Source organism: Pectinophora gossypiella, chromosome 18, assembly GCF_024362695.1.
Source record: "Pectinophora gossypiella chromosome 18, ilPecGoss1.1, whole genome shotgun sequence".
Classification (NCBI taxonomy): Eukaryota; Metazoa; Arthropoda; class Insecta; order Lepidoptera; family Gelechiidae; genus Pectinophora; species Pectinophora gossypiella.
Window position 1 is genome coordinate 6,739,077 of NC_065421.1, and position 26,290 is coordinate 6,765,366.

Here is a 26,290-nt window from a genome sequence, read left to right on the forward strand (position 1 = left end):
TCTTCAACAGTAAATATTTATTATAAAAATTGCTCTTATAGCCACATTTCTGTTTCTATAATATATATATAATATTTATGTTCATTCTTTGTGCCATTGTTTCACAAAATTATTCCTGTTCTTGTATTTTCGACACAACAGCTTAAACAATAATATATTACAATTATATAATCTTTCATTAGACAATTGGAGATACAACACACTGAATAACCCGTAACGAGGAACATTCAACAATTCGATGTGCGCGAGAGTCATACAATTTGCTCCACAATTTTCTAATGAGAGTTTTTCTTATTCACAATTGTTTCAATAAAAATCCTGTCATTTTTGGTAACCAATGGCAATGAAAAACACTAAGGAATTACTTACACAATGTAATAATAAAGTTACGTATGGATTGGCCGGAGTTTTCTTTGAAAAGCTCCAGGCCGGACAAGACGGAGACACAAGGAGTCTACGGTGATAACAATTATTGCTGAGGTCACAACATGCCGCGGGGCGGCCTCGAGTACGGGACGACAGACTATGGCAAGTCGCAGTGTATGACAACACAAACACTCACATCCAAGAGTATTCATTATTTAGTGCTCACCACTTATATTACACAATTTTTTACACTGAAGACATGAAAATACAAGACTTTGAGTGTTGAGCGGGATGATAATTTAGACATTTGTACAAGTACCTGACTATGAAAATGACAGGATGAGAAAGATCGTTTGTACATAATTGCAAGCATTTGCAGTGCATGTGTCTGACGCACACCGCTCTTGAGTTTAAAGTGAAAGTTGACATTTATGATAATTTTGAAACTATGTATATAATTACAGTTAAGTACATCGATACGAAAACACACAGCTATCACGGTGAAGCGTGAGTACTTAGTCCATCTTGCGATGGATGTGCCTCTGACTACCTCAATTGGGAATTTAGTCGTGAGCTTATGTATGATACGCAGTCGGGGTGCGGCGACCAGTGGTGTGTGTCAGAAGCATGCGCCTGCACAGGATCGTAGTACAAAAGTGTAGTAAACATTAAAGTACACCGGAGCATTCGCCGACTAGTTACTAAATTACTTAAGTAAACCATCACAACCAACCATACGGACATGTTTAACAAAATATCTAGTAAATACGACAATAAAATAAAGATTGAGCTGAATTTAAACATTATCCGAGTTTACAACTCAAAGTATTACATATAACTAAAAAGTTGTTCGTAAAGGTGATAAATCTGCCAACAGAATTTTGTGACACCTAATTTTATAATGCATTATAATATGTAACTTGTAAATCTGTATGTACTTGAGTGTTTGGACAGAATAGAGGTGTCGGAAGGTGGCGAGTACGCCTGCGCGGCGGCGCGCGCGCGGCGTGATGAGCGGCTACACATCCACATCCATAATATAAAATTATTACTTTACATAATATATTTACAACGGCCGCGATTCTTCGCGCCATAATGCCCAACTCCGTATATAATATGTACACTAAATTTAAGAACATAGAGTTTTCTCTCATTAGCTACCGAATCACAATTCAAATATTTGAGTAATTGACAACGGTGGACAAACATGCCGGAGCACTAATGCATCTTACTTTATTGAAATTTGTACTTTGCTCTATTAGAAGTCGTGCTAGGTAGGTATGTTTGGTCCATGCAGTCCCAATTCCGTGGTGCGCTGGGAGCGGGCGCGGGGGGTGACGGGCGCGGTACCAGAGGCAAAATTAAACTAATTGAATATGCAAATTCAGTCGGAAAATGAAAAACATTCAGTCAGTGGACATCGTCGTGTTCTGCCGGTGGTAGCGCGCCGTGGCCGCGAAGCCCCGCCTGTCGCACGCCACAACCCGGTGTCGCTGCGCGGGGACGCAACATCACTGCGTCGCCGAGACAACTCAACCACACAGCACCACATTGACTAGATCTCTCACGCCAGCAACAGCGGGTTGTATTTTATGCGAGGATATTACATGTATCAAATCTCGGCGCATTCACAATCAGTTATAGCTTTAAGGTACGTTTTTATACAAATGGATAATGTAGCAAAGATAAGCGAGAAATTTAAAGAGGGTTTCGGGTGCCTTCCAATTCCCGCTTTAGTAAAAAACTAGAATTAAATGCTGCAAATAAATTACAATTTTTACTAATAGTTTACTTTTATACATTAGGAACTGTGAATTCACTGTTATATTTGTAAATATTTTATTGCGGAAAATTATTTGATGTGTTAATTTAAGATTAGTTTTACATCTAAATAAAAGTTCTTAACGCTATGAGTAAAATCGCGCGGGTATTAGAAGGCGCCCGCAATGGACAGAGCTCTGGTAAGCAATTCCGATGCATGGTTAAGTACATGTGTACAGTATCAGTCATGTTACAAATTCCAATGAATGAAATGCACGGTCCTGTTGGATCGGGAACTTTCATAGTAGCGATAGCGGGTAAGGCTGTGTAATTGACACCCGGTGAGTGCAGCCACGTGCGCCGTGCGGCGCCGAGCGGCGCCGAGCGGCGCCGTGCGACACCGTGCGGCGCTGCGACACGATGAAAGTTCGACATTAAGTACTATAAGTAATTACATTTGTTCGCGGTTGTTCGGACCGCGTCATGTGCGCGGTCGGCACATGTCCACACATATTCGTCGAAGTATGTACTTTGTGAGATCTTATTCGTGAGAGGTGTGCTCTTTCAGTGAATCATTGTATAGAACTTAATATAGCGGAGGTAAACTTCTTAGAAATGTATTTAAATTACAAGTAAAAGATCACACTTCCACGAACGGGATATCCATATTAAACATAACCCACTCAATTCACGCTCGTTGTTCAGATACTTAACACAGAAAATACCAAGACAGAAATAATTTCAAACTATCACTTTTTCTTCTCAACGAAACAATAAATATAGTATTTTACCTAATTAATTACACAATAATTTCAACAAAAATTTCAAACACCTGAGTTTTAATTTAAACGATAATAACGTCATTAGCTAATCACTCCCAGTTTCGGTTTGGAATTCACTTAAAGAAATAAAACTATCAAAAATAACTCGGCTCGCATATAAAGTCCTGCGTCACGTCCGAAGCTAGCACCTTCCCTTTAGCAATTACATAATACTAACTACTGACTGCGTGTAGCGTCGCGCGGCGCCGGCGCCGGCGGGCGCGGCGCCGACTAGAGGACGTCACCTAGCGGCGCGGGCGCGGCCGGCCGCGGGCGTATCACAGGCGCTCAGGGGGGCGCGGACCACTCCGGCCCGCGCGCCGACCACTAACTCGTCGGCACTAGCAGCCGCACGAAGCTGTCCTCGCTCCAACCCCAGTCGTCGGGCCACGTGTCCTCGGGGGGGTCGAGCGCCGAGCGCGACGACAGACTGAGCACGGAGCCCCAGTCGATGGTGCGCTGCTCCTCGTCGCCGTAGCCGGAGTCGCGGTCGGGCGCGGGCGGCGCGGGGAAGGGCGTGGCGCGGCCCGCGGCCGGGTCCCGCGCCGCCAGCAGGTCGCAGCGGGCCGCGCCGCCCGCCGCGCACGCCGCCTCGAACGGCGCCTCCTCGACGCTCTCGCGCTCCATCTCGCGCTCGATGCCTCGCAACGTATTGCACACTAACACAGACCGCCGCAGCGAAGGGTCCGCCGTCTGGCGGAAGCGCGCCAGCTTGAGCGCGCATAGGTTCATCATCTTGAGCCGGCGCTCGCGGTAGCAGCGGCGCGAGGCGCAGCGGCCGGCCGCGCGGCCGTCGCAGCAGGCGCGCGCCGCGGCGCCGCCCAGCTCCAGGTACGACTTGCCGTTCTCGGCGCGGATGGTGTCGTGCGCGCCGCACCAGCCGCCGCACCAGCGCCGGCGGCACGCGCGCCGCTCGTCCTCCTCGCCGCGCCAGCAGTCCCCGCCGCCTGCGCCGGCGGCCACCGCCTCTAGTCTCGCTATCGAGTCCTCCCAGCGCGCGACTTTGCCGCCGCCCTCGCACGGGGAGCCGGCGCGCCGCTTGGCGCCGCACCCGCCGCCCGAGCCCTGCAACGCAACAAAAACGACCCTGTCAGTACAATACGGTACTGGTTCGATGGCGACGGTTATTATTTCGTGCCGCGGCCACGAGGCCGGCGCGAGGTCACGTCGCACCGACCGACTATCCACGGTGCCAGCGAGCTATTGTCTACTACTGGTCGACCATCACCAACAGTTATGCTGGTTACAGTGAATGGATACTAAACTAAATATTTTACAATATTAAATATGTACTTAATATGCAACTCAAAATCAAGTCAGTATCTCAACCTAAATGAATGGGAGTAAGTGATAGTTTCCGGATATTTGAATGATGAAAAGATATCAGTCACAATGGTGTGTGGGTTGGCACCGAAATACTCGGCTATAGATACCCGGTGCGCGCCGTCACTGCGGCCGATGAAAGTACCGTAAGCGGCGAGTACCTCACGCCACTGTGCTCGTTGGAAAACTTACGGAAAATTAGGCCATAACTAACAGAAATCGTTATTATATAATAATCTCTACTATCATTGTTAAGACAACCGAATAAATTTTTCATTTCCATAACACGAAAAGGGTTTTCGCGCGTACAGTATGAAAAGTGCGTTTAAACCACTCGTCCTTGGAACGTCCTTAACACTATCGTTAGTGCATTCGTTGATCAGATAGCACCCCGTTACGAATTGACTATAACTAAAAATAGAGTCTCGGGATCACGTGCAGTCTGCAATCACGTCACGTCCCCGCTCCGTGTCGTATTTAGAAGCTGAAGGGAGAGCGTCATGCGGACGACATATGCCGTACCTGGCCTGAGCGCTATTGTGCGGCCCGACCCTTCTCAGTTTTTTTGGGACACAATGTGCTCGCAGGGCGCAGCCCCTGGCTGGGATCGCTCAGGTAGATATTCGTGCTCTGTAATGCAGCCAAGGGATTTACCGTCCCGCCACGGCGCATTCTTTATCCAAAAGATGCGAAATATTTCGGATACAATAGACTTCAACGTGAATAGATCCTTTCTTTGTCGAAAATCCAGTAGAGGTTTTTGGACTTTCTGAAATTGAGGACTTCCTTAAAACTCTTTCTGGCGTAGAAGATTCTCAATGCAATTTTGTTATTTTTAATTTAAACTAGAAATAGTATCTAGGCAAGCTAAGTTTGCAGCTGCAACGGTTCGCCTGCTGAATAAAGTGACGGACGGCAAACGAGGAGCGCTCGTTAAGTTTTAGTCCTGTGTTTATTAGACGATGTCATCTTTTCATTGCTTGTTTAGTTCGCAGCTGCTGGGAATTTCGCAACGTCGCCAGGCAAGGTACACGATGACGCTTGCATTCTGCGGCTATATGTATAATAAAATAGTGTAAGGTGGAGTGAAGAAGGCGGGCAGATGCCACCGCACCTGCCGCGACAATTACGAGGCACACGCCACCAGAACTAGGTGTTTATGTTAGTATTATACCTACCTAACCAACCTTCAATTTAAAAATACACCCCGATCAATGTGCAGATGCTTCTTATGATTACAAACTTTAGCGCGAATAATACCGAATTTGAGTAAATAAATTGACACCATCATTTCATTATTAAGAACACCTCAGGCCTATTTGATTTTCTGAATAACATCAGAAATCATCTGTTAAAAGTTAGTGCAATCACTTAATAAAAAACGTCGGAGCATAAGTAGCTTCAAAGTTAAAGCAAAGGCAGAAAAATATTGCTTGTAATGCAACAAGTAAGTATTGTTGGACAAAGAGTCGTTGGGGCGAAGCGCCGACAGAGTTGCCGTTGACTCAGCGCGGCCACTCATCGCAACGCTGCAAATAATCGCTTTGCGTCACCCCTTTATCGCAGCGCGGAAAACGTGCCGGTCCATTGTACACCACGAACTCTGCTTGCTACAGCCAACCTAGCTTACAGCAAAAATGATAACCGCACGCCATCAGTCCCAAATGCAGAAATATGTAGATAATTTCACGAGGTTTCATCGTATCACGCGGCAAACGAGCGGTCGTGTGTGTATGTAGCAGTGTCGTCGCCAGCGCTGGCGCTCATGAAAATAAATTTAGTAAATGACGTTGGCATTCGATGTTGCCGCTCCGCGCCCGAGGAACGCGGCTGCGCGACGTTGCCGCTCCGCTCGCTCTTTCTAATCTTGTCGTAAAGTTCTTTTTCTGATGCGCAGCGCGTCGCGGCGTCGCTCGTTCTCTCCGCTCGAAACTTGGAAACGTCTGACGTTTATTTTATCGCCAGTCTCGGATATGCGGCATTTTATAACCGTGCCGCTTCGCTATAGCGTCGAGGCGAGGAGTTACTGCTTATTCAAAATTACAACCATAAAGAATCCTACTATGCATTTGCATAGTACCGAGCAGTACCTATTCGACGATGGCGCAGTCAGCAGCGCAATAATCGCTCCTCTCGCCTGAGACGGTAGGAAAAGTTCGGTCGGCGAGGCGAGTCGGACGGAGACTTTCTATGGCATTGTGGAGCCCGAATAGATGGCGGCACGGCATTGCCTCACAGCAGCGCGCTAAGCCATGTCGAGCGGAGGGGGGCGCGAGGCGGCGGCGCGTTTGTGTGCTGCACGTGCACGCCCCGCACACAGCCGCACGTAATAACATCGCGTAGCGGCCGTCCGCTTCTATCTAGCGCTACACCTACCTACGCCCGAGCTCGGCAGCCGCGCACCGACCGAACGTTTTATATTATAGCCAACTATAAAGCGGGGTAGCTAGCGTGGGGTGTGCACTGCACAGCACCGCTTTATGGAGCCAGCTAACACGACAATAAATGCTGTTAGGTACCTATACGCTGAATATAATATTACATTTTATTTAAATTAAAATGGCAAAAATAAAATGAAATGTCTAGACTGAAACAGCATTTTGTATTCACTGCTTTCCATTCGGATGAAAAGATGACTATTTCGTAAGAGCTTTTACTTACTGTCATCAGTGTCAGCTCTTTATTTTGATCATCCACCTCCCACGCTTACCTTTAAAAATATCGGCATTGTTTACATAAAGAAAAGTAGGTACCTACCTATTCATTTTTTGTTCATTCATAAAACAAAACATTATTGTAGGAGCGCTATTCTGCAATGTCGGAGTCGCGATCGCGATTGAATGACCGATTAACCATTAACGCTCCTTTTCAGTACAATAGAGCACGTGACCGTAGCTGGGTAATTTCATTCATCCGAGCAAAGGGCTGGACTTGTTAGCAGACTTGTTTATTGAGCTCAGATTAGCGATCTCCAGAACGGTGCTACCTGACTCCTTTTGTCATTGACTTTATTCTGCGAACAGGTGACCCTTTGTTGCGTCTTTAGAATCCTCACTACTTATCAAACGTGTGGCCGCATGAGTAGGTAACGTAGTAAATGCACAGTTCTTTTGGATCCGTTTTTAATTGCTGCGTCTGTCCCGAAATACAGAACGATCCGTGCTTTTATTTTTGGCGTCGTTCCTAGCGCAGTCGCAGTCGGTCTTATGAGTCGTTTTTCAATTTCAGCGTTTCGAACGAGAGTCTTTGTAAAGCTATCCATTAATTTTCCGTAACAGAGGTATTCGCCAAGTGAGCAACGCAAGCATGAAGGCAGCAGCGCGGCCGAGTCGGCGCCGCTGGCACGCACATTTCCGTGAGCGGCGAGCGGCGAGGCCGCGTGCGCATGTGTGCGTCCGCGCCGCGACTCACGCGCACCAGTGTGCGCGCGGCCAGAACCAGTCCCACATCCTGTTTGGTGGCCCGTCGCTCGCGCAGCTTCGTGCCGTGCTTCTGTCGAGCTTTTTATTTCACGCCTCTGGCTACTGCCCAGCGCTCTGGGATTGATTTTAACAGTATCATCCGAATCGATTATGAATTTCTGCTAGCTACTGTATCAGATCAACAGGAATGTTGTGTCGGCAATAGGTGCACTTTTTAATCTTTTCAGATTATTTAGCGACTTTACTGGAATTGTTGCTTCTGCCTCATCTCTACTTACATTTGAGTTAACGAAGGTAGTTGAAGACGACTGGTTGTTAACAAAAAGCTATCTATAAACCCCTGAACTTAACCTGTTCCGATTCTGTAATCGGAACCCTTCGAATTTGACCCGCTCCAATTCATAAAAAGCTTTACATTTCTCCGTAAGCGTACCGTTATGCAACAGTGTCCACTTTACAGTCAAAGGATTTCAAGGTGACGACAATGGAGAAAAAAATGAACAAGCAAACCGTAAGCAAACAAAAGGAATCCCTCAGGAATGTGTTCCCGTACAAAAAGAGAGGGAATTCCCGAAACGCATTGTTTACAATGTGCGCGGACGCGTGCGAGACGTGGCGTTATGCGCTTATTATGATGAGCGAGCTGGTTGCGACCACTCGATGCAATGAAAGGGAAAATTGTAGTTTTTGTTAGCGCGATGACGCGGTGTTCTGCGAACAGCGGCGGAATGTCGCTGCGCCGCCATACCGTGCACCCGCGCCACCGTCGTCGCCACCTCGCCTGCGCGCCTCCTGCGCTGCGCCAAACCTCTCCAAATAGCCTCGCTAAGGCTACCGACTCATTATGATGAATTTGCCTTGTCTTACTGGACTCTTGATTCAGATATCCTAGTTTGGGTTTGTTTTATTTAGAATTTGAACTGATAATAGAATGGCTTTCGTTGGTTTTCCTAGATAATTACTGGATACAAATGATTCTTCGTAACTTACGAGTAGACTTGCCATGGGCCATGTCCCCTAATATGAGCTTTATGGCGAATTTATCTTGCGGCACTATCCAGTTACTTTTGATTGATTTGTTAAATATAGAACAGAGAATTGTATCAAATGATCTGGTGCTGATTCCTTTCGCTACCTGATTCTTTGGACGGTAGATTCTTTTGACATTATTTGTTAAAACTGAAATTCGAATTGGGAGCAAACTAGAGTCTATATGCTTTGTGCTTGTATGAGACAAAGAAGAGAGATGAAGAAATCTTTCTTAACCAAAATGTTTGCACTCCGAAATCCCAGGCCGATACAGACGCTACGAAACAATTGAGACTAACGAATGTTGTTATCAATGTAGGTCGCGCTGAGAGTATAGCATCGTATTATAATCGGAGTGCAAACGAGAGTGCAGTGGACGTAATGAGATTACGTGTCGGTGCATATAGGCAGTGCCACGCTGCCACACATGACACGAGCGGTTCAAGGCGAGGCGTTTAACACTGACATTGTTAGAATGACAGCCAGCGAGTACGCTCCCCGTATAAATCACTACGAGTCCACAATCCACAGAGTAATGCGGCTCCAGATAATAAATCAAGGGCCGCGCGCACGCGGATAATGACGTCACCGGCACGTATCTCCGAGAATCCCCGGAAGAGAGAGAATAAAATAAAAATGTCACGTAGCGATCAGCTGTTGGGCGGCGCGCCGTGACGGGCCGCTGCGATACGCATAACGACGCCGCAATAAAACTTATTTTTATGTTTTTCGCTCACAATGCCCGCGCGAAGGTCGAGCTATCTAAATGGGTCAATACACTCGGCGTAGTACGAGCGGCGAACACGTGCTCCCGCGTTTGTAAATAGCGAGATATCGGCCGATTGTTGCAGTGATTAATGGGGGCGCGTAATGACTCGGCGACCGCGCCGCCGCCCGCGCCCGCGCCGCTAATGTGTTCATTCATCGCCTCGACACTATTATTATTTGCCAGAGGAGATGGTTTTGTTCGCATTCCGACAATCGATGCGGCGACATTAGGGCGGCCAAGTTCAAGGCTGCACTTGGTGCGCCCGAGCTAAATGCTAATTGCCCACGACTGTGGCACTAACGGCCCCGTTATACCAAGGGCACTCGTACTTGCTCGATATGCAACGAATTGCATTACGTGCTGCATACTCAAGTACTCAACGACTGTTTATTTTAGGAATATTCATTTATGTAAGTACTGTTGTTAAGTAACCAATTAGTTAACCCTTTGAACGTTTAGTTAAACTACAATGTTGGAGCAACTCTACCATATAAAACGGTTATCGACATCTAAAGCCAAACAAAAGAGAATTACTCTTAAGCTGTCTGTAAAACGGTTAGACGTTGCAAAACGCCGACCGTGGTGTTGTCCCTGCTAATCTCTACACAAACAGTAAGGCTAAGGACACTACTACAGCAGTTCGTGTACGCTAAATCGATTAGACCGTGGCTTCTAATTCGTCGCTACGATTGCCCGCGCCGTAGTGCCCCCAGCTAGTCGGTATTGAAATTGAGCTGAAATCTGCGTCATCGACAGGCGATAAGGGCGAGGTCACGGTTATCAATGGATCTCCATACGCGCACGTGGCGGCCGGCCACGACATCTCGCGCCCATTCACTATGAAGACGGCCCCCGCCTCCACCTTCCGCCACCCGCACCCTCCGCGGTGCATCCATGCAACAAGTTAGGGCACAGGTTCCGTCTTGTAAGGAGTTCCGGAAGACGATTTAGTGCCCGCGGACGCGCGCGGTAAGCGCTCGCTCGCGGTTAGAATCTCGAAACTCGGTCGCTCTCGAAACCAATGTTGGGATAACCTACGCTACAAATTTGGTAATTTCTTCAAAATATAAGAGCTTTCTGACGAAAAGTCCTAAATAATACTTGAGGCCTCGTGAATCGTCCTATTAAGACGACTTATTGTTAAAATCCACTTCAATTTTGTATGGAACAACGAATACCGAATTGCGTTCGTTATCATAATTTAGCGAACGAGATGACCAAAAATAGCATCAGCGTTTGTAAATTCAAATAAAGTTCTCGTAAAACATGGCGGTTCAAACACATTTTCAGCTTCGTGATGCCCAATTAAATATGGATGTGATTGAAAAACGCGTGTCCGGTAACGAGCGTGTATATAATTGGTGGGGGTTGCCGGGTTGCCCGGAGTGACCCAGTTGCCGGCGCTGCCCGACCCGGGAGGCCCGGCCATCCTCCCCCCGCACTAAATAACCTGCCCGAAAGCGACACCTTAACAAAGGTCGTTCAACCGTCACAGAGGCACTCGCTCTCGCAATTTTTCCTAACACTAGACGAACACGAATACAAATTAGTACTAAGCACGCTCCGAGAATTTTCTTTTTCCAAATGTTAGCTGCAAGCTCTTCCGGGAAATAGCTATCGTAAAGTCCAATTTCTGGATATCATAAGGAACTGACGAAGATGGTATTTGTTTCTAGCATTCTAATTAAAGTACGTTTATTTTTCAGATTTCGAAGTCTGGTTAAGACAATTTGAAAAACATTGGCATCTAGCTATTAAGCACGTTAATTTTTTTATCAAACTAAAAGCTGATGAAGTTTCCATTGAACAAGATTTTTCTGAAGTTCAAGTTGAAAACTTTTGACACTTTTTCGACAAAATAAAACCTGCGAGCGAATAAACTTAATTGTTATAAGACGCGCTGTGCGGCGACGGCGGCTGCCTCCCTGAGCCGTCTCCACCGGGAGGGAGGTATCGAGCAGAGTTGTATTTCTCCGAACTTGTGCTAAATTTCACTTTCTCTCAAGACGCTGTGCGTAGACTTAGCCACCCACTCCTCTCCCGCCCTAGCAGACAGACATACACAAACCTTGGAAAATTGTTCGACAAAAAATGCCTCTGAAATGAAAGAAGCTAAGTCTCGGTGCTTGCTAGATGCTATTTCCATCGACCGCCCTACTGCGGTAACCTTAAATTTGAATAATGTGTAAAGAATGACAACTCCCTGTATCCTGTAGCCTACAGTTTTTCAGCAAAATGCAGCAGAACATGTCTCTCCTGCGAGAGAGCTTTTCACCCTCTGTGAGACGTCGTTATCTTAGCGAACCCTAACCGAGTAAAACATAAAAAACGTACGTCAAAAAAAGTCCTTCCACTCACAAAACTCCACCGCCTCCTCGCCCTCTGAAGTTATAAAACAGAAGGCGGACGGGTGAGGAGTTTGGAACTTTATACCCCTCGACTTAAAGTCGACAGTGGATGGAACTCAGTAGTGCACACCAACGCCGAGGCTGAAAGGCGAGCACACGAGCGTGGCAGCTTTAGCGAAATGAAAGCCGACTCGCTCTTAATTCACCAGCACATAGACGCGGCGTACACATCGATATGGCGCCCCCGGCCCGCACCCCGGCCGCGCCCGCCGCCCGCCCCCACCGGGCATAAATAAGGGGGGCGAACTCGGGTTAACAAGAGAGTGAGCGCCCTCCCCGCCGCCACACCACCGCTGGAAGGAGAATTAAGGGGGGCTGCGGCGAAGGACGAATTAAGGAGATGAGAGAGCACACGCTCTCGAGACGCGCCACCTCGCTCCGCACGCCACCTTGCGCCAGCCGGGAATTAGGGAGAGAGCTGGGACCGCAGTCGCTGTTGTTGATTTTCCTAACCCGACTAGTCGGATGCTGAACATTTCTAGCGCTCCTGTTTCTTTGCGTCGTTTCAGAGAACTGACTTTAAATAGGTTGGTATATACAGCGACGTGGGTATATGGCGAGCTACGTCCGCGTACTCGTTTCACTGGACTGGAATATGTCGGTGTATAGCAGCTCCGGGCGTATAATAATGGATAGGTTTCAGCGTACCTACTGCGCTCGCCGCCCGCGCTCGCCGCCTACGGGCGCGTGACGTCACCGCTGCCACTCGTACCACGTGACTCACATCGCCACATAAATTACAAACTATATCCCCCTGGAGTTAGGGTTTGTTTTCGGCAAAATTGCCAGTTCGCCTTTGTCTTGACGTCGAGAGGCGAGGGAAAGCGTTCTGTATCTTGAGACAAATAGGGTTGGGTTTTGTGTAGCCGGGGGGTAATATTCTTGGATAGAGGGTGGGTATAAATTTTCCATGGGGGCAGACGGGGCGACGTCGCGTGAGGGCGCCGCTGAGTCACGGCGGGGCGGGGGAGGGCCACATATTGTAAGTATCTACCACTCACATGTCACAAAGTTTTCTCCGCATCGGGAAACTTTGTTAACGTCAACCGAGCACGTGGCCTTCGATATTATACATAATTGCTGCGCCGCCGAGCAACATGTGGAACTGCCGGTTAGTTTGTTTTCGCTGGTCATTTAGCACGTTGTTCTGGAAAATTGGTTTGTGATCAAATAGATCTGCGCTCAGTTTGTGATCTGCACTACGACGTAACAAACTTCAAACTGTCTATACAGAAGTCTAAAAATACAGCTTCAAGGAAAATTATATTCCATAATCGTATAAGTTACGATCTATTGTGAAACAGTAACGCAAAGAAATGGAAATACTTAGTTGATATCTGTGTGGCAGCAATCGTGTCCGCTACTCGCGTCACCTTGGACGCTGATAACGGCCCGCTTGATAAGAGCGATACGCGCGCAATATTGTGTGGTTACAGTACCAACTGCGAGCGTTTTGACATTCCATCTATTCTAGATAGGAATTAGCGTAATTACCTTGATTTTAGGCATTAATCCCTTTATCGGGAAGGTGAGATAGAAATTACATAAATATTGTTGTTTCTTAATATTTCCCAACTTGAATACTTAATAAAACGGTGTAGATATGCATGTATTATGAAAGAAATCACATAAGTGTAGTTAATTTTTATTTCAGCATAAATATTCTATATTCTTAACATACGAGCCCTGTGTTATAATGAATTTGTAATGATGGAAGCGCGTGGGATGTGCGGCGTAGCGTGGCGTGGCGTGTGACCGCGCTCGAATGCGAACCCGTAATGTCGGTCGCGTCCCTTGTTCCCGGCACATTATGTACAGCGGCGGGGGGGACGTATTATATACTCCCTCCTCCCCCCTCAGAGAAAACTCGCAGGTTATAAAGCGCGGGAATGAGTTTTCGCGCGCAAACTTTATCGCAAAAGCTCGCAAACTAAGCTCGCTGAGTAAGGGCGACGCGACGCTTTTTCATGAGCTTAGCTAGTCCAATGACATCCCGGCTTAGCCCTGATTTTTTGCTTCTGTCTCTTGTTTTCTTTTCACAAACATGTAGCCTAATAAGGAGGTATTAGACATAATGTATTTTATACAGAACCCTGAGAATTAAAGTAACGAAACTGTTGTTTGTGATTACTGAAATAACTTTGCGAGATTGGATATACACACTTACACAGTGTTCGAGTAAAATATTGTATCTGAATTTGGCGAGTTGAATACGGCCGAGACAAAAGTCAGGGGCGACCCTTCCTGAGTGAGGGCCGCGCTAGAGGGGGCGCACAAAGGGCCCCGAATTCAGTAATGGGTTCCGTTAGCCTATTGCCAACTTGCAGATTAGGGGCCCTTTCTAACTTTCGTCCGCGCTTTGTAATATCTGGATCCCTTATGAAAGAGAAGTTTCGTGTGTTATCGGCTGGCTGGGTTGGTGTTCGTGCTGTTTCAGAGTAAGTGGTGCGGTGACGTGCCGCGTGGCGGTCGATGGATCGATATGAAGTGGAGGTCAATATTAGTGTCCGGCATGCGAGTTCGGTGTCTCGATGGCTCGGTGGTGCTTCGGCGGGTCGGTGGTGATGTGGGCGCGTGCTGTTGCTGCTACTGCTTGCATAAGTAATGTGCGGCGACGCGGGCCGCGCAGGCCTATCGATTGCGGCGGCGCGGGCGGGCGGGCCGCATCGCCGTAATTGTCACACCGACCGAGCTGAATTTCCCTCCGCCCTCGCGCTCTCGACCTTACTGCCCCCGCATAAAATCTACTCTCCGCCGCCACGACTCGCTGATTGAATACCGAATACGTTATAGTCCGCTCTAAGTTTGGAGGCGGCTCGTAATAGAGCCTTCGAAGAGTCTATAACAGAGCTTAATTAGACAGGCGCGCGATCGCAATGGATTTTACTTGTTCGATGTTTCGGTGCGAATTAAAACGCAAATGACTGTCGGCGGAATGAACTATTTAAACCAGCGGGCCAGTGAACTGCGGACGCCACGTACCGACCGACAGAGCTATATTTGCTGCTCTTGTTAGCGATGCAGCTCCACTCTGGACTCCGGAGCTCGACACTGCCTGACAGACGACCTCAACGACCGTTTGTATACAATGTTTTAACGGCCGCCTGTCGATCAATTACAATCGCGGTAATAAAAATGCGTAGTATGTTACGTACGATAGACAGATCAGACTACGCTCGTCTCGAGGGAGAGTCGGTGTCATTCAACGGCTAGCTAACGCGTGGCTCGCACGTAGAAAACAATAATTCCGTATAGTTTCGCGCGGCGCGGCGGAGCGTGCGACGTCGCATCGTGTGTATTAATAGAAGTCGTCGTCTAGTCGCGGGCCGTTTTTTAGCGCAGCAGCGACGAAAGTATGGAGAAAGTGCCGTGTTGACGTCACTCACACACGCGCGAGCACGCGTGCGGCCCGCGCCGCGCTAACGTGACAGCCGCCGCGCCGCTCTCCGCACTCGACACCGAGTCTTACTACACGCTGGTTGCAACACAGCATGAGAAATACCCCGCGATACGCCGCGGCCCCTCTCGACACGTTCTCTTACTCAACACCTTCAGAAAATACTCGCTCACTACACTAAAAACAAAAGTATTTAACCAGCAAACTCGGCCCGAAAGCTTTGATAACTGCAGCGACAACCAGACCAAGGACTATGGGCGTACCCCAATCTCGTAATTGATGCCAATACGGGCGACTCGTGGCTCAATGCGGGCTACTGTTCGAATGCTCTTTTGACAAGTGAACACTTGAGATAATGCCCCATAGAGCCGGCACCTGTTTAGGTGAGCGGCTCGCGGACAACAAAGGCCTCCGACTCACAAACACAATTCTTTATTGCAGTCCATTGCAGTTGTCATTGTTGATTGGTTACGAGCGAAAATCGCCATTGTTAGCGGTACATGACATAACTCGGCTCGTGCCCACGCGATCATAACAAGAAGGCATAACAGCGTGAATTATAATGAAAAAAAAAACGCATTCATCATGAGAGAGATGAGCTAATAAATAAGTGTCGCGGTGAGGCGACGACGTGTCTGAACGATGGTATTGGGATGCGGATTATGATCGGAGGTTCATTCATAATTGTATAAAGTAGAGGGTACAGTTGTGTGCGCCCGGGGCAACAAAGTTTAGCGGTTAGTTTAGTCGGGAGCAACCCGCGCCGCCGCCGCCGCCTGTGGCGAGTAATTAATTACATAAAGTGCAAGATGAAAAGGAAAGGCCGCCGATCAGCTGATCTCTGATTGATGCGTACACGCGCACCCCGCACGCATCCCATTCACAAACCTGTTTAGGACCGTTAAATAATATCGAAAAAAAACATTATTATATCGCATGTTGTTTATGGACGATCGTATTACATACCAATTAAAATGTCTCGTTGATCTGTTTATAAATGGCCCGTGAATACCCAGCGGGAGGGACTTGCATCTTAATTCTTAGGTTGGCGCTGACTTGGACGATTATGTCATATTTATCTTATATGGACAAAGTCCAAATGTAGGTTTCTTGATGTCAAATTGCGGGCAATGAACTCTTATCCACATGTCCAAAATGCGTCTCATCTAGCATAAAAATCAAAAAAGATAATCGCACCGATGACGTACAAAAGACGTTGACTCGCTGTTTTGTAAAAAAAAACTGCAGTAGGTATGATTTCTCAAGCCTTATATAATTTTTTTCATTGCCAAAAAACCTGTAAGTGGTGACGTCACGAGCGGGGGGGCTAAAGGAGATTAGGATGGAGGGGAGGTCTGACGAGCGGGGGCGCACCCTCGCCCGGGGGACCTACCACGGACCTCAAGTCGAAGGAAAAACGAACATAAAACCGTAATGTTATATAACACATTACCGTCTTATTATCAATTCAAAACCTTTATCAGAAAATTTAAATGAGTCTAAGGGAACAGTAATAAGCATGACATGATTAACTCATTGCTCATTACGCAACCGTGATGCGACGTCATTTCGACCTTGATACAATAATTGTATATTAGTAGGATAGGTTAGTTACCCGTAAATGACGAAATCTATTGCGATAACAGTCATGTGTGCTTATTAAAAAATAGATCGAGTAAATTAGTTTGAATTTGGAATTCTTATCGGTTGCGAGTGTTTTTAAATTAGTGCATTAGATTCGAGTTGGATTCGAGTGAGTTAGTTTGGGGTAAATGGTTAGGGTTTGTTATAGACGGGTTGGGGGTGAGGGGGAGAATTCTGCCCCCGCCACCCCGCACACCCCACGCTGCGGGGAAATGTGTCCACCCACACGCTCTCACACTACATTACTGTAATTATCCAATTATAGAAATAAAACTATTGTGATGTACAATTTTATTACGAACAGGAAGGATTACGGAGTTGAACTCGAGATGAAACTGAACTAATTTTGTGTGATTGGGATTTGATGGAATATTTGAGAATTTCGACATAGAATTTTATACGTTTTTGGGTTAGTTGAAACGTCGAGTTTGAGAAATAACAAGATCCAAGTATTCTAAAGTTTTACACTAACGAATAACTTAAACTAGATCCGGTCTCATTTGCTGTTTCTGAACTTTGTCCGCTCAAATATGCTTTGACTGGCAGTCTACTATGTTTCCCAGAAACATAATTACGTGAGCAAAGCTTACGAATTGTAAACTAATAAATCCCGATACTAGATAAAGGAGCAAACGAACGCGACTTCCCCCGACATGCCCCTGCGGCTGATTGCGGCCTCCAAATAAGAATGAATTTTTAATGAACCAGTCCCGCCCCCCTGCGCCCCTCACCCCCGCATACGCACTTAGAAGATTAGTCCCGGGAGTCTTCTAGCCGGGTTACTAACAATAATTCTACGTTTTGGACTTTTATGATCCTGTAGTTCCAGACTTGTGCCAATCTCGGAAAGTGTTAGTGATTGAACCGACTGGCAAGTTGGCAGCGTCACTGTAAAACTATCTTTCTGTCACTACAAACTAAAATCAGCATGTCACTCTGACAGGTGTAATGAACATGAACAAGACAGATCGCGCGAGCAGGTAGCCGCAAACGAGGCATAAAGCAATAAAAAGATAAGGCGTCGACCCCAAACAATACAAATGTAAATAGAGTTTTATAGTGTAAACAAAAGAATGTAAATGTGTGACGTAGGCGCGACGTCAGAGCGACGTCACGGGCGGAAGCGGGTAGATATATTTAGTGGTGTACTCGGGACGGGTTCAATGTCGAGCGGGAATCTATCGGCCATCAATCAACGTGGTTGCTAGCGAACTAGAGTCGTGACACACCATCGTACGTTCTACAGCGCGATACGCTACGATCTCAATTTACATCCTTGTTTTGACTACCTTAAACGTAGCTCTTTACACACATTAGTGCGCTTCTACTTTGTATTAAAACAATTGTTTATTTGGGCTTAAAAACTGAAGTCCGACAAACTGTTATCTGGCAAGATTTTACTTCGGCAATATGAAAATCCGACACTTCTTTATTCCGAAAATACATAATTATGACATGTCTTAACTTCGATACTACTCTACTCCGACAAAACGTTATTTGTTAAGATGTTCTGAGAAATTCAGACATTTGTTCAAAAATATCATTAGTAATCTATCTTTGCGATTTTAAATTGAATCGTTTATTTCAATTTGTAAGTAAAACCTAAACTAGTGTTATTAGCCTGATATCAAGTTTACTATAAGCTAAACACTGTCCCTAATCAGTGTGAACGAACAGCGCCGGCTTGAATGAAAATTAGCCGGTTGACTCGACACGGAAATTCTAGCCACACTATCACATTACATCGTACTTATATTCATCCTCGCCGATTATCACGCTCGATCGAGACGCAATCATTTCCATTCATAAAACCGAGAGTCGATATCGCTATCGACATTAGTGCGTGACTAGCGGGCGGCGTTGCAGCCGGGACAAGGCCGTGTTTACTAAACTTCCGGCGAGCAGTCACGACTCTACTTGTCAACTTGTCACCGCACACGTGGCCACGCAAATAATAGCGGGCAGCCACCACCCGAGCCCGAGCCCTCCGCTGACATTGTCCCACTTCGACTGCCGCCCGTCTAGACCGAGATACGATCGCCGATAGACGCATTGCTAACGTGCACCGCGGTGTTTCCTAACCTTCGATTGTTATCGAACTCCCGACTCAAGGACCGCCAGACGATCTATTATACAAACTGTTTCATTCCGACGTGACGTGCTGAAACTCCTTTCTACAACACCGGCATTTAACACTCGGCGAGCTTAACAAATCTATAAATAACGTCACCTAATGATGTAGAGTCTCGGGAAGATATATGGATATTCTTAAATTTTGAGCGGCATGCACCCTTATTTGAGCCGGGCCCTACGCGAGCTAGGGGTGAATGCAATGGGGTGGCTCCCCTCCCCCTGCTGGTGCACGGTAGGCGCGTAGTAACTGCAATAACGGAGCAGTGAAAGTGTCGCGGGGGCTTCAACCGTCAATGGGTGAAGACGTACCCCTTCGCCCCTCGTCTTGTACTCAAACTTGTTGTTAATACTACGATCTTCCTTGCACCGGCCGCACATGTTTGTTTCGACGGCCAATGTTATTGTTACTAAGAAAACTTCGTACTAAGAAACTCCTCTTCGCGCTTACAATGTGAGCTTCTTCGAATTCCTTGAGACGTTACAATGTGCACAATTTGATGTCACTGAAGTTCTATTTTTGAAGTTTGAATTGTGTCATCGACTGACAGCCGTCGGTGAAGCAAATAAAAAATAGTACCTACACCAAGTCGGTGGCAGACGTGCGTTCGACTCGAATCGGCGGCCCTCAATAAATTGCGGCAGATCGAGTATGTAAAGTACACGTGAGCCGACGACAGGCAAACAAACGACCGGAACGAGTACGTCGTCATTATCTCGAGTCATGAATGAAACGGAACGTAAATTGAAATGTATCGCGTGCCATAATCCGCGCGCATTAATCTCACTCAAACGCCGATCATTGCGTAACATTGAACAACGGCTCAAGTTCATTGATCCACTTAATGGCCGCGCTAAATGTGTCGTTGTTGTTGAATGTCAAAACATTGTTACATAATTACAGACAGTTTACGTGCTCGCGCCGGCGCCTGGGCCGTCTGCGCAGCGCCGCCACTTCCGATCCGCGATCCCGCTGCCTCCACACGTCACCATGTTTATTTATGAGCTTATGATTATAAAATGACGTTTACATCATTCTGATATCGTTGACCGACTGCCGCATAATAATAACACTCATTCATAAAATCATAAGTGATTAATGGTAACTACCTACGAAATAGATTTGTAGCGGTATTAATAAACCTATTATCATAATTATAAGCAGTCTTTACGCTACATGTCTGTAGTAAAACATCATTTGTAAACAAATGTTTTACGTTTGGTTCATTCATTATGATTAAAATCTTTCATGTGTACAGCCGGTTCTATCCAGCTTATATTTTATACATTTCATCTCAGGTGTTAACGGATTATTATTTTTTTTATTAAAATGTACGTGATGTAAACTCGTTGGCGACGTATGTTTCATAAATAATAAATATCCTAATAACATAGCTTATGCCATATGATTTTGTAGAATATGTATTTATATTATTTTTTTATGAACACCAATACCCTATTACGAGTCTTCTCCATAAAGCGTACAACGGATTCTACTAACTCTCACCACTTCATACTACGTAACTGTTGATACTCCGGGTTGCAGTGCTGCCAGGAGTAATATACCAACCATTGCAACGTAACTTCCATTCTTCAAAGTAAAGTTCCCAGCGCATCGAACACCCGTCACGGATGACAAATAACGTATTATGACGATTCAAAACTCGTAGAATTGTAGTTGGTAAACTTTCGCGATCCGAACTTGACCGCCAAAACAAGAATGCTTTTAATAAAAACATCGTTTCACACAATGACGTAGATTTACATAAATTATTGACGGCAGCGGCGGCCCGTCTCGTGTTTATAAAGATGCAATGTTTACATAGTCATGTACACGCGAAAGTGAGTTCAACGACTCGTATATTATTGTTTTATTGGCAGAGGTAATTGGGCCACTGGCATTCAGGGCATGGGAAATATATTTAGAACAGAGGACACTCGACGCCAAACATATTTATGATTTCCTAAAATACCTAATTTATTCTAATTAAATCTGATTTGTTTCGCGTCTCGACATATCCCTACTTACCTACAGCGGTATTTGAAAGACATGACAATATTTCTAATTCATTCACGTAGTTTTAAGTTATAAACAGAGCAAACGAATGACATATCGAACAAAATCCGACCTTGTGTACGAGTAATTAACTAATGACCAATTAAAAGTCAATTAGCACGAATTTTGTATGGGAGCGCAACACAATTTGTGTAAAGGATTTATTTCACACGGAAATAGGCTCGTGCCCTTTTCACGTCATCTCTCTGTGAACAATAAAATGTGCAGCAAAAAAAGGAAAACAGACGGCGGCGCACCGCAGCAATAAAAATATAATCACCGTATTGAATTCGGTACACCTGACATTGGCTATGGCTCGCATTTTTCTAAACAGGTGGCCCATTCATTCGTGTGTCGATGCCCTATATTATTGTAGTGTCTTTCAAGTTCATTGAGTAGCACAATGGGCATATAATTGGTCGTTAGCGTGTGTGTCAAAACAGAGCACGGTTCATAATGCTTTACATAATTAGGCTCGTTTGCATAAGCGATTATTATGCGTGTCTCTGGCGGGCGAGTGCGGCTAATTCATTCGTTTGTTTATGTGCTTACTAGTGATTTAACCACGTGGTTATTGTTTACGATACGCAAAATGAGTAACACTTACCGTGCAATAAATGTTGTTATTACGAGATGCGCAAGAGCACGTGATTCGCACGTTTTGTCCGAATTCTTTATCACTTTTTTATGACGCCTTTCTTTTCGGCCGGTAAGCGATTTTGTTCTTTATAATCGCTTACGGATATAATCTTATTACGTTGTGTTATTCCACTTGCGCATTTAGTAATTTTACTCTTAGATTATTTTTTCAAATCACATAAAATAGAGTTCTCTGAAAAGGTTTCTAGTTCTGTCAAACGTAATTCCAGCGTCACAGCACGTGCAATCCGCTTAATCTTTCCATTTTATGTCGTATTTAAAAACATATTTCTGTTCCATAAAGATCTTTTAACAGCATGTGAAATTAGCTAACTGAGTGTATGTGCAAACTAGTCTGTTCCCTCTTCATCTAGAACTCTATAACTGACATTATTATCACTTGCCTGCAGATATAGTCGATTTTACTTTGAACTTAATTGACACAATCTATGAAAATTATATTGGTGATCTAGCTGTGAGCATACGATTACAAATTCACCCCTGTAATCCCTAATGAAGTGGGCAGAGTCACAAGTAATCAAAGATAATTTGCAGACTAGTCATACGAAGTCTTAAGATGGATATGATAAACCTTACGATGACAAGGGTTCAGCCAAGGGACCATAAGGTTCGTAGAATCTATTTAGGATTCCAATCCGAATGTTGCTGGAAGTTGCTTTCTAGTGATCGACCAGCTTATACTGACGGGATATATACGAATAATTCTCATTAAACATTCTGACAAAATACCTTCTGGAAGTGCCTTGATAATGAAGTGTATGATCCCTGGAACTAAAACCGTCGAGTCAGCGTGACAAAGAATTTTTCGGCTACGCGGCTTGGCATTTACCAAAAAGATAACTTTGGCAAAAATCGCAAATGCTCGTTATACTGAGCAAAGTATCTTAGTCATGTGTATTGATAATACTTAACATGTTTATTTATGCAATAGTTTTGTTCTAGTTTCATGTGGTTGCTGAGAAAGAAAAAAAGTGGTTCCGTCCTCAATTTCTGTTTTTCAAGATTCATTTATTGTTTTTCTTTGATAGTACTTTGCCCTACAGTAGGCTGATAATAATAATAAATTACTTAGGTGTCTGGTTGACAGGTAGATGGGATAATGTCTTCATTCTTCTTCTGTGACATGGGTTGTGAGTTCAGACTTCATCAACCCTCATTACATCACATTCTCGTTAAGACCGAGATTTCAAAACTCTATTCTTTCAACTTGGACTTACATTGGATTGACAACAAGAGCTTCGTCTTACGAATATTAAAATGTATGATTACTCAAAGCAATCACTTTCAGTAGGCCTAAACCCATTAAACAACAAGTCAAAGGGAGGCATAATCACTTTAACCGTTATTTTTGTAGTTTATACTCTATTATTTCCTATGGAGTGTGAAGGAAAAATCTGCGCGTAGTAATGTAATAATTTCCCTTTGTCTATAACGCCTGAGAACGGTTTACTACATTTACAGACAGACAGACAGAACACACGCCCGTAATTCCCATCGGGGTAGGCAGGAATTATCAGAAGAAAACTTGCAGAAAATTTAGTATTGGGAAAATTGACAGTCCTCAGATAGGCATTGTGTAACGTATAATTAATTACAGGTTACCAGCACATCATTCGTTTAGTACCTTCCTCATAACTTATAGTAAATAGAGTATGACGCATAGAATAAAGAAAACTACTAGATACGTACAGAACCTCCGTGGTCTAGTGGTAAGAGCGTTAGGCTCACGATCTGGAGGTCCGGGTTCGATTCCCGATGGGGACATTGTCGAAATCACTTTGTGAGACTGTCCTTTGTTTGGTAAGGACTTTTCAGGCTTGAATCACCTGATTATCCGAAAAAGTAAGTTGATTCCGTGCTTCGGAGGGCACGTTAAGCCGTTAGACCCGGCTATTACACCTTCACCAACCCGCTGTGGAGCAGCGTGGTGGAGTATGCTCCATACCCTCTCCGGTTGATTGAGAGGAGGCCTGTGCCCAGCAGTGGGACGTATATAGGCTAATGTTATGTTAAGTACAGAACTGACGCGCGGACTGGATGTCTCACTCTCACTCGCGAGGTTTTTGTTTGGAGTCGGAGCTGTGCATCAGGTAAGATTGTGGTCATCAGGAAGGCTTAATCCCTTAGTTGCCTTCATACGTCATGCAGCCAGTAAGCAGCTAAACGTATTTACTTTGCCAACTCCCACTCTACGTATGGGTAGGGTACGACTTCCAGGTACGTAGTCAAACTGTGTCCCAGTTGTAAACACAAGTCCACGTGACCGCAACAAGTACCCTGCACCCTACCCTATGCAGCCTAGACTACCTACACATAAGACCTAAGTCACCACTCATGACCTAACCGCGCCGCGCCTAATTACCCATGTTTTGATTAACAGACAATGCATAGCCTCCTAAACATAACTTCAACAATGCCTTGATATGATAATATAGTTTATTTTCTGAGAAACTAACGCGTTTATAAGAAATTATAACTTTTTAAGCTACTGTTTGGAGGGGCGCCCGTTGAACTCTTTTGTTCGCCAATTAGGAACAAAGCGTAAACAACGTTTTTTTGTTTCGACAATTTATTTATAGTCTTTATTTCGTTTAAAGCGGTGTCTTTATCGTTTTAATTGCTTATCATTCGCCGTGATATCATTATCGGCAGATAAATTATCAGAGTTCAACGTTGATAGCAGACTTGATTTTCGCAAATGTATCCTGATCCTGATCGTTGATATAAACAAGTAGGTATTTATATTTTACGCTTTTCTTTTCCTTGTCTCGTCGCATTTATATAAAGACCAAAAAGAGTTCAAAATTGAACCCTATATCAATGGACTAAAAGTCAAATCTGTTATCCCCTTTGGTGTCCATGCAAGTACAGTTAGGTATTCTGATATTTTATTTTCAAACGCTAGGAATACGAGCATCGTAATTACCGGTTGGCTTTATTAGAATTCCTGACTAATAAGGCATAGTGCTAGTGCTTGTACAAAAAGTAAAAGCCTTTATCGCCGGTAGCTAGAAAAAGACGAGTGCAGTAGCCGGAGTCGCCATTGGCGATCCGGGCCGAGGAGCATTCTCAATAACTGGAGTGGAGACCGCCTGGGCGGGGCGCCCCAGCTGTTGCCATGGCGACGCGCCCCTGCCTGCCTCCGAGCCCACGGCCTCGCCAGCGACCCGAAACCTTACTCAGGTGTCTCACAACCTGGCCAATGCGAAGGAAAACAACGCACGCCAGCAAGCGTAATATCGCAAGAATATAGAAAGTATTGCGCGTTCGCGCTGGCCAACTCGGCGATATAATTAATGTGGGGAGTCGAGTCAGCGAGCGAGCGGCGCCGTAGCCTCGTCGCCACACAAAAAACCCGCTCCGACACAAAAACACCCGTCGAGCGAGCGAGACGCCGCTACGCGTGGGAGCGGGACGGGCGTCGCGTATTTGTGACGGCGAGCCGAGTCGTCGGTCTCGCTCGCCTCGAGCGCACTTATCGAGAATACCGCGCTCTTTGATTTAAAACCCCGCCGATTGCGCCCTTCTATCTATCACATGGCGTTTGACAGGTCGCCGGAAACGCGCCGAGCTGTCACATTCGAAAAAAGGCGCGCAACACCACAAAACTTTTTGTGGCACTTGAAAAAATACTTTCGAAGGTCAAAAGGGTTATGAACTGCTTGTACGAACGATATAATAAACTAAACTCGTCCACATACGAGTACTGAAACAACTTCATAGGTATATAAAATTGTTGGGTAAAGTAACATCGGTGTTACATCTAACAAACGTCTAGCAAGCGATACGCGAATAGGTGACTATCCAAATGAAATTGTCAATAATTCACTTTTACAAAGCTCGTATTAACTAAATATGAAACAAGTAAAAATCCGTTAAAAAGCCTCAAAACCATAAGTAATATTGATACTACTTTAATGAAAATCATTTGTAACAGAGGGTAGAAATAAATGAGTCCTTGATCAAAATTCTGCCACACGTTGAAATTTTTCAAAACATGGAGTAATCCCTAAAGTTATACAACGCATATTTCCTCACACAGCCATGTAAAAGCTCTATTCTGTCGTCATTGAACAACGAGCAGTCTTTAAAATTCGTTTCAGACAAAAAAATACCAAGTGGTAAATTTACACATTTTTTAAAACTTGAAAGACACGAAATTTTGCATTTACCTACGAAAGATGACTTGATTTTGAGTTCCTCAATCCATTCTTTACACAACAAAACTAGAAGTAAGTCACAAAAATCGAGTTCCAAGCTGAAGTCAAAGAACACAAGTCGAATCTGAGAATTTTCAATGAAACTCTTTAAAACTACTTTGGGGGGGTAAATTCTATGTGAAGTGTTGACACTCACCTGGAAATCACTCCACATTTTCATGGGGATACACCATAGTTCCGATACGAAAACATGTCACGATCACGATAACAACTGTCAGAAGCGTCACAACACGACGTCGCACAATGTTACAGCGTGGTTGCCGAGCGCAGACTGGCGCGGGTCG

At 45.3% G+C, this 26,290-nt stretch overlaps 1 protein-coding gene across 1 annotated transcript; it reads right to left on the minus strand.

Moving 5' to 3' along the window:
• Positions 1 to 26,290, minus strand: LOC126374993 (uncharacterized). The gene is made up of 2 exons (XM_050021810.1): positions 26,143 to 26,290; positions 1 to 4,013 (listed from the first exon to the last, which is right to left on the minus strand). Exons 1-2 carry the CDS (start codon positions 26,164 to 26,166, stop codon positions 3,276 to 3,278), a joined length of 762 nt encoding a protein of 253 aa, XP_049877767.1. The 5' UTR covers positions 26,167 to 26,290; the 3' UTR covers positions 1 to 3,275.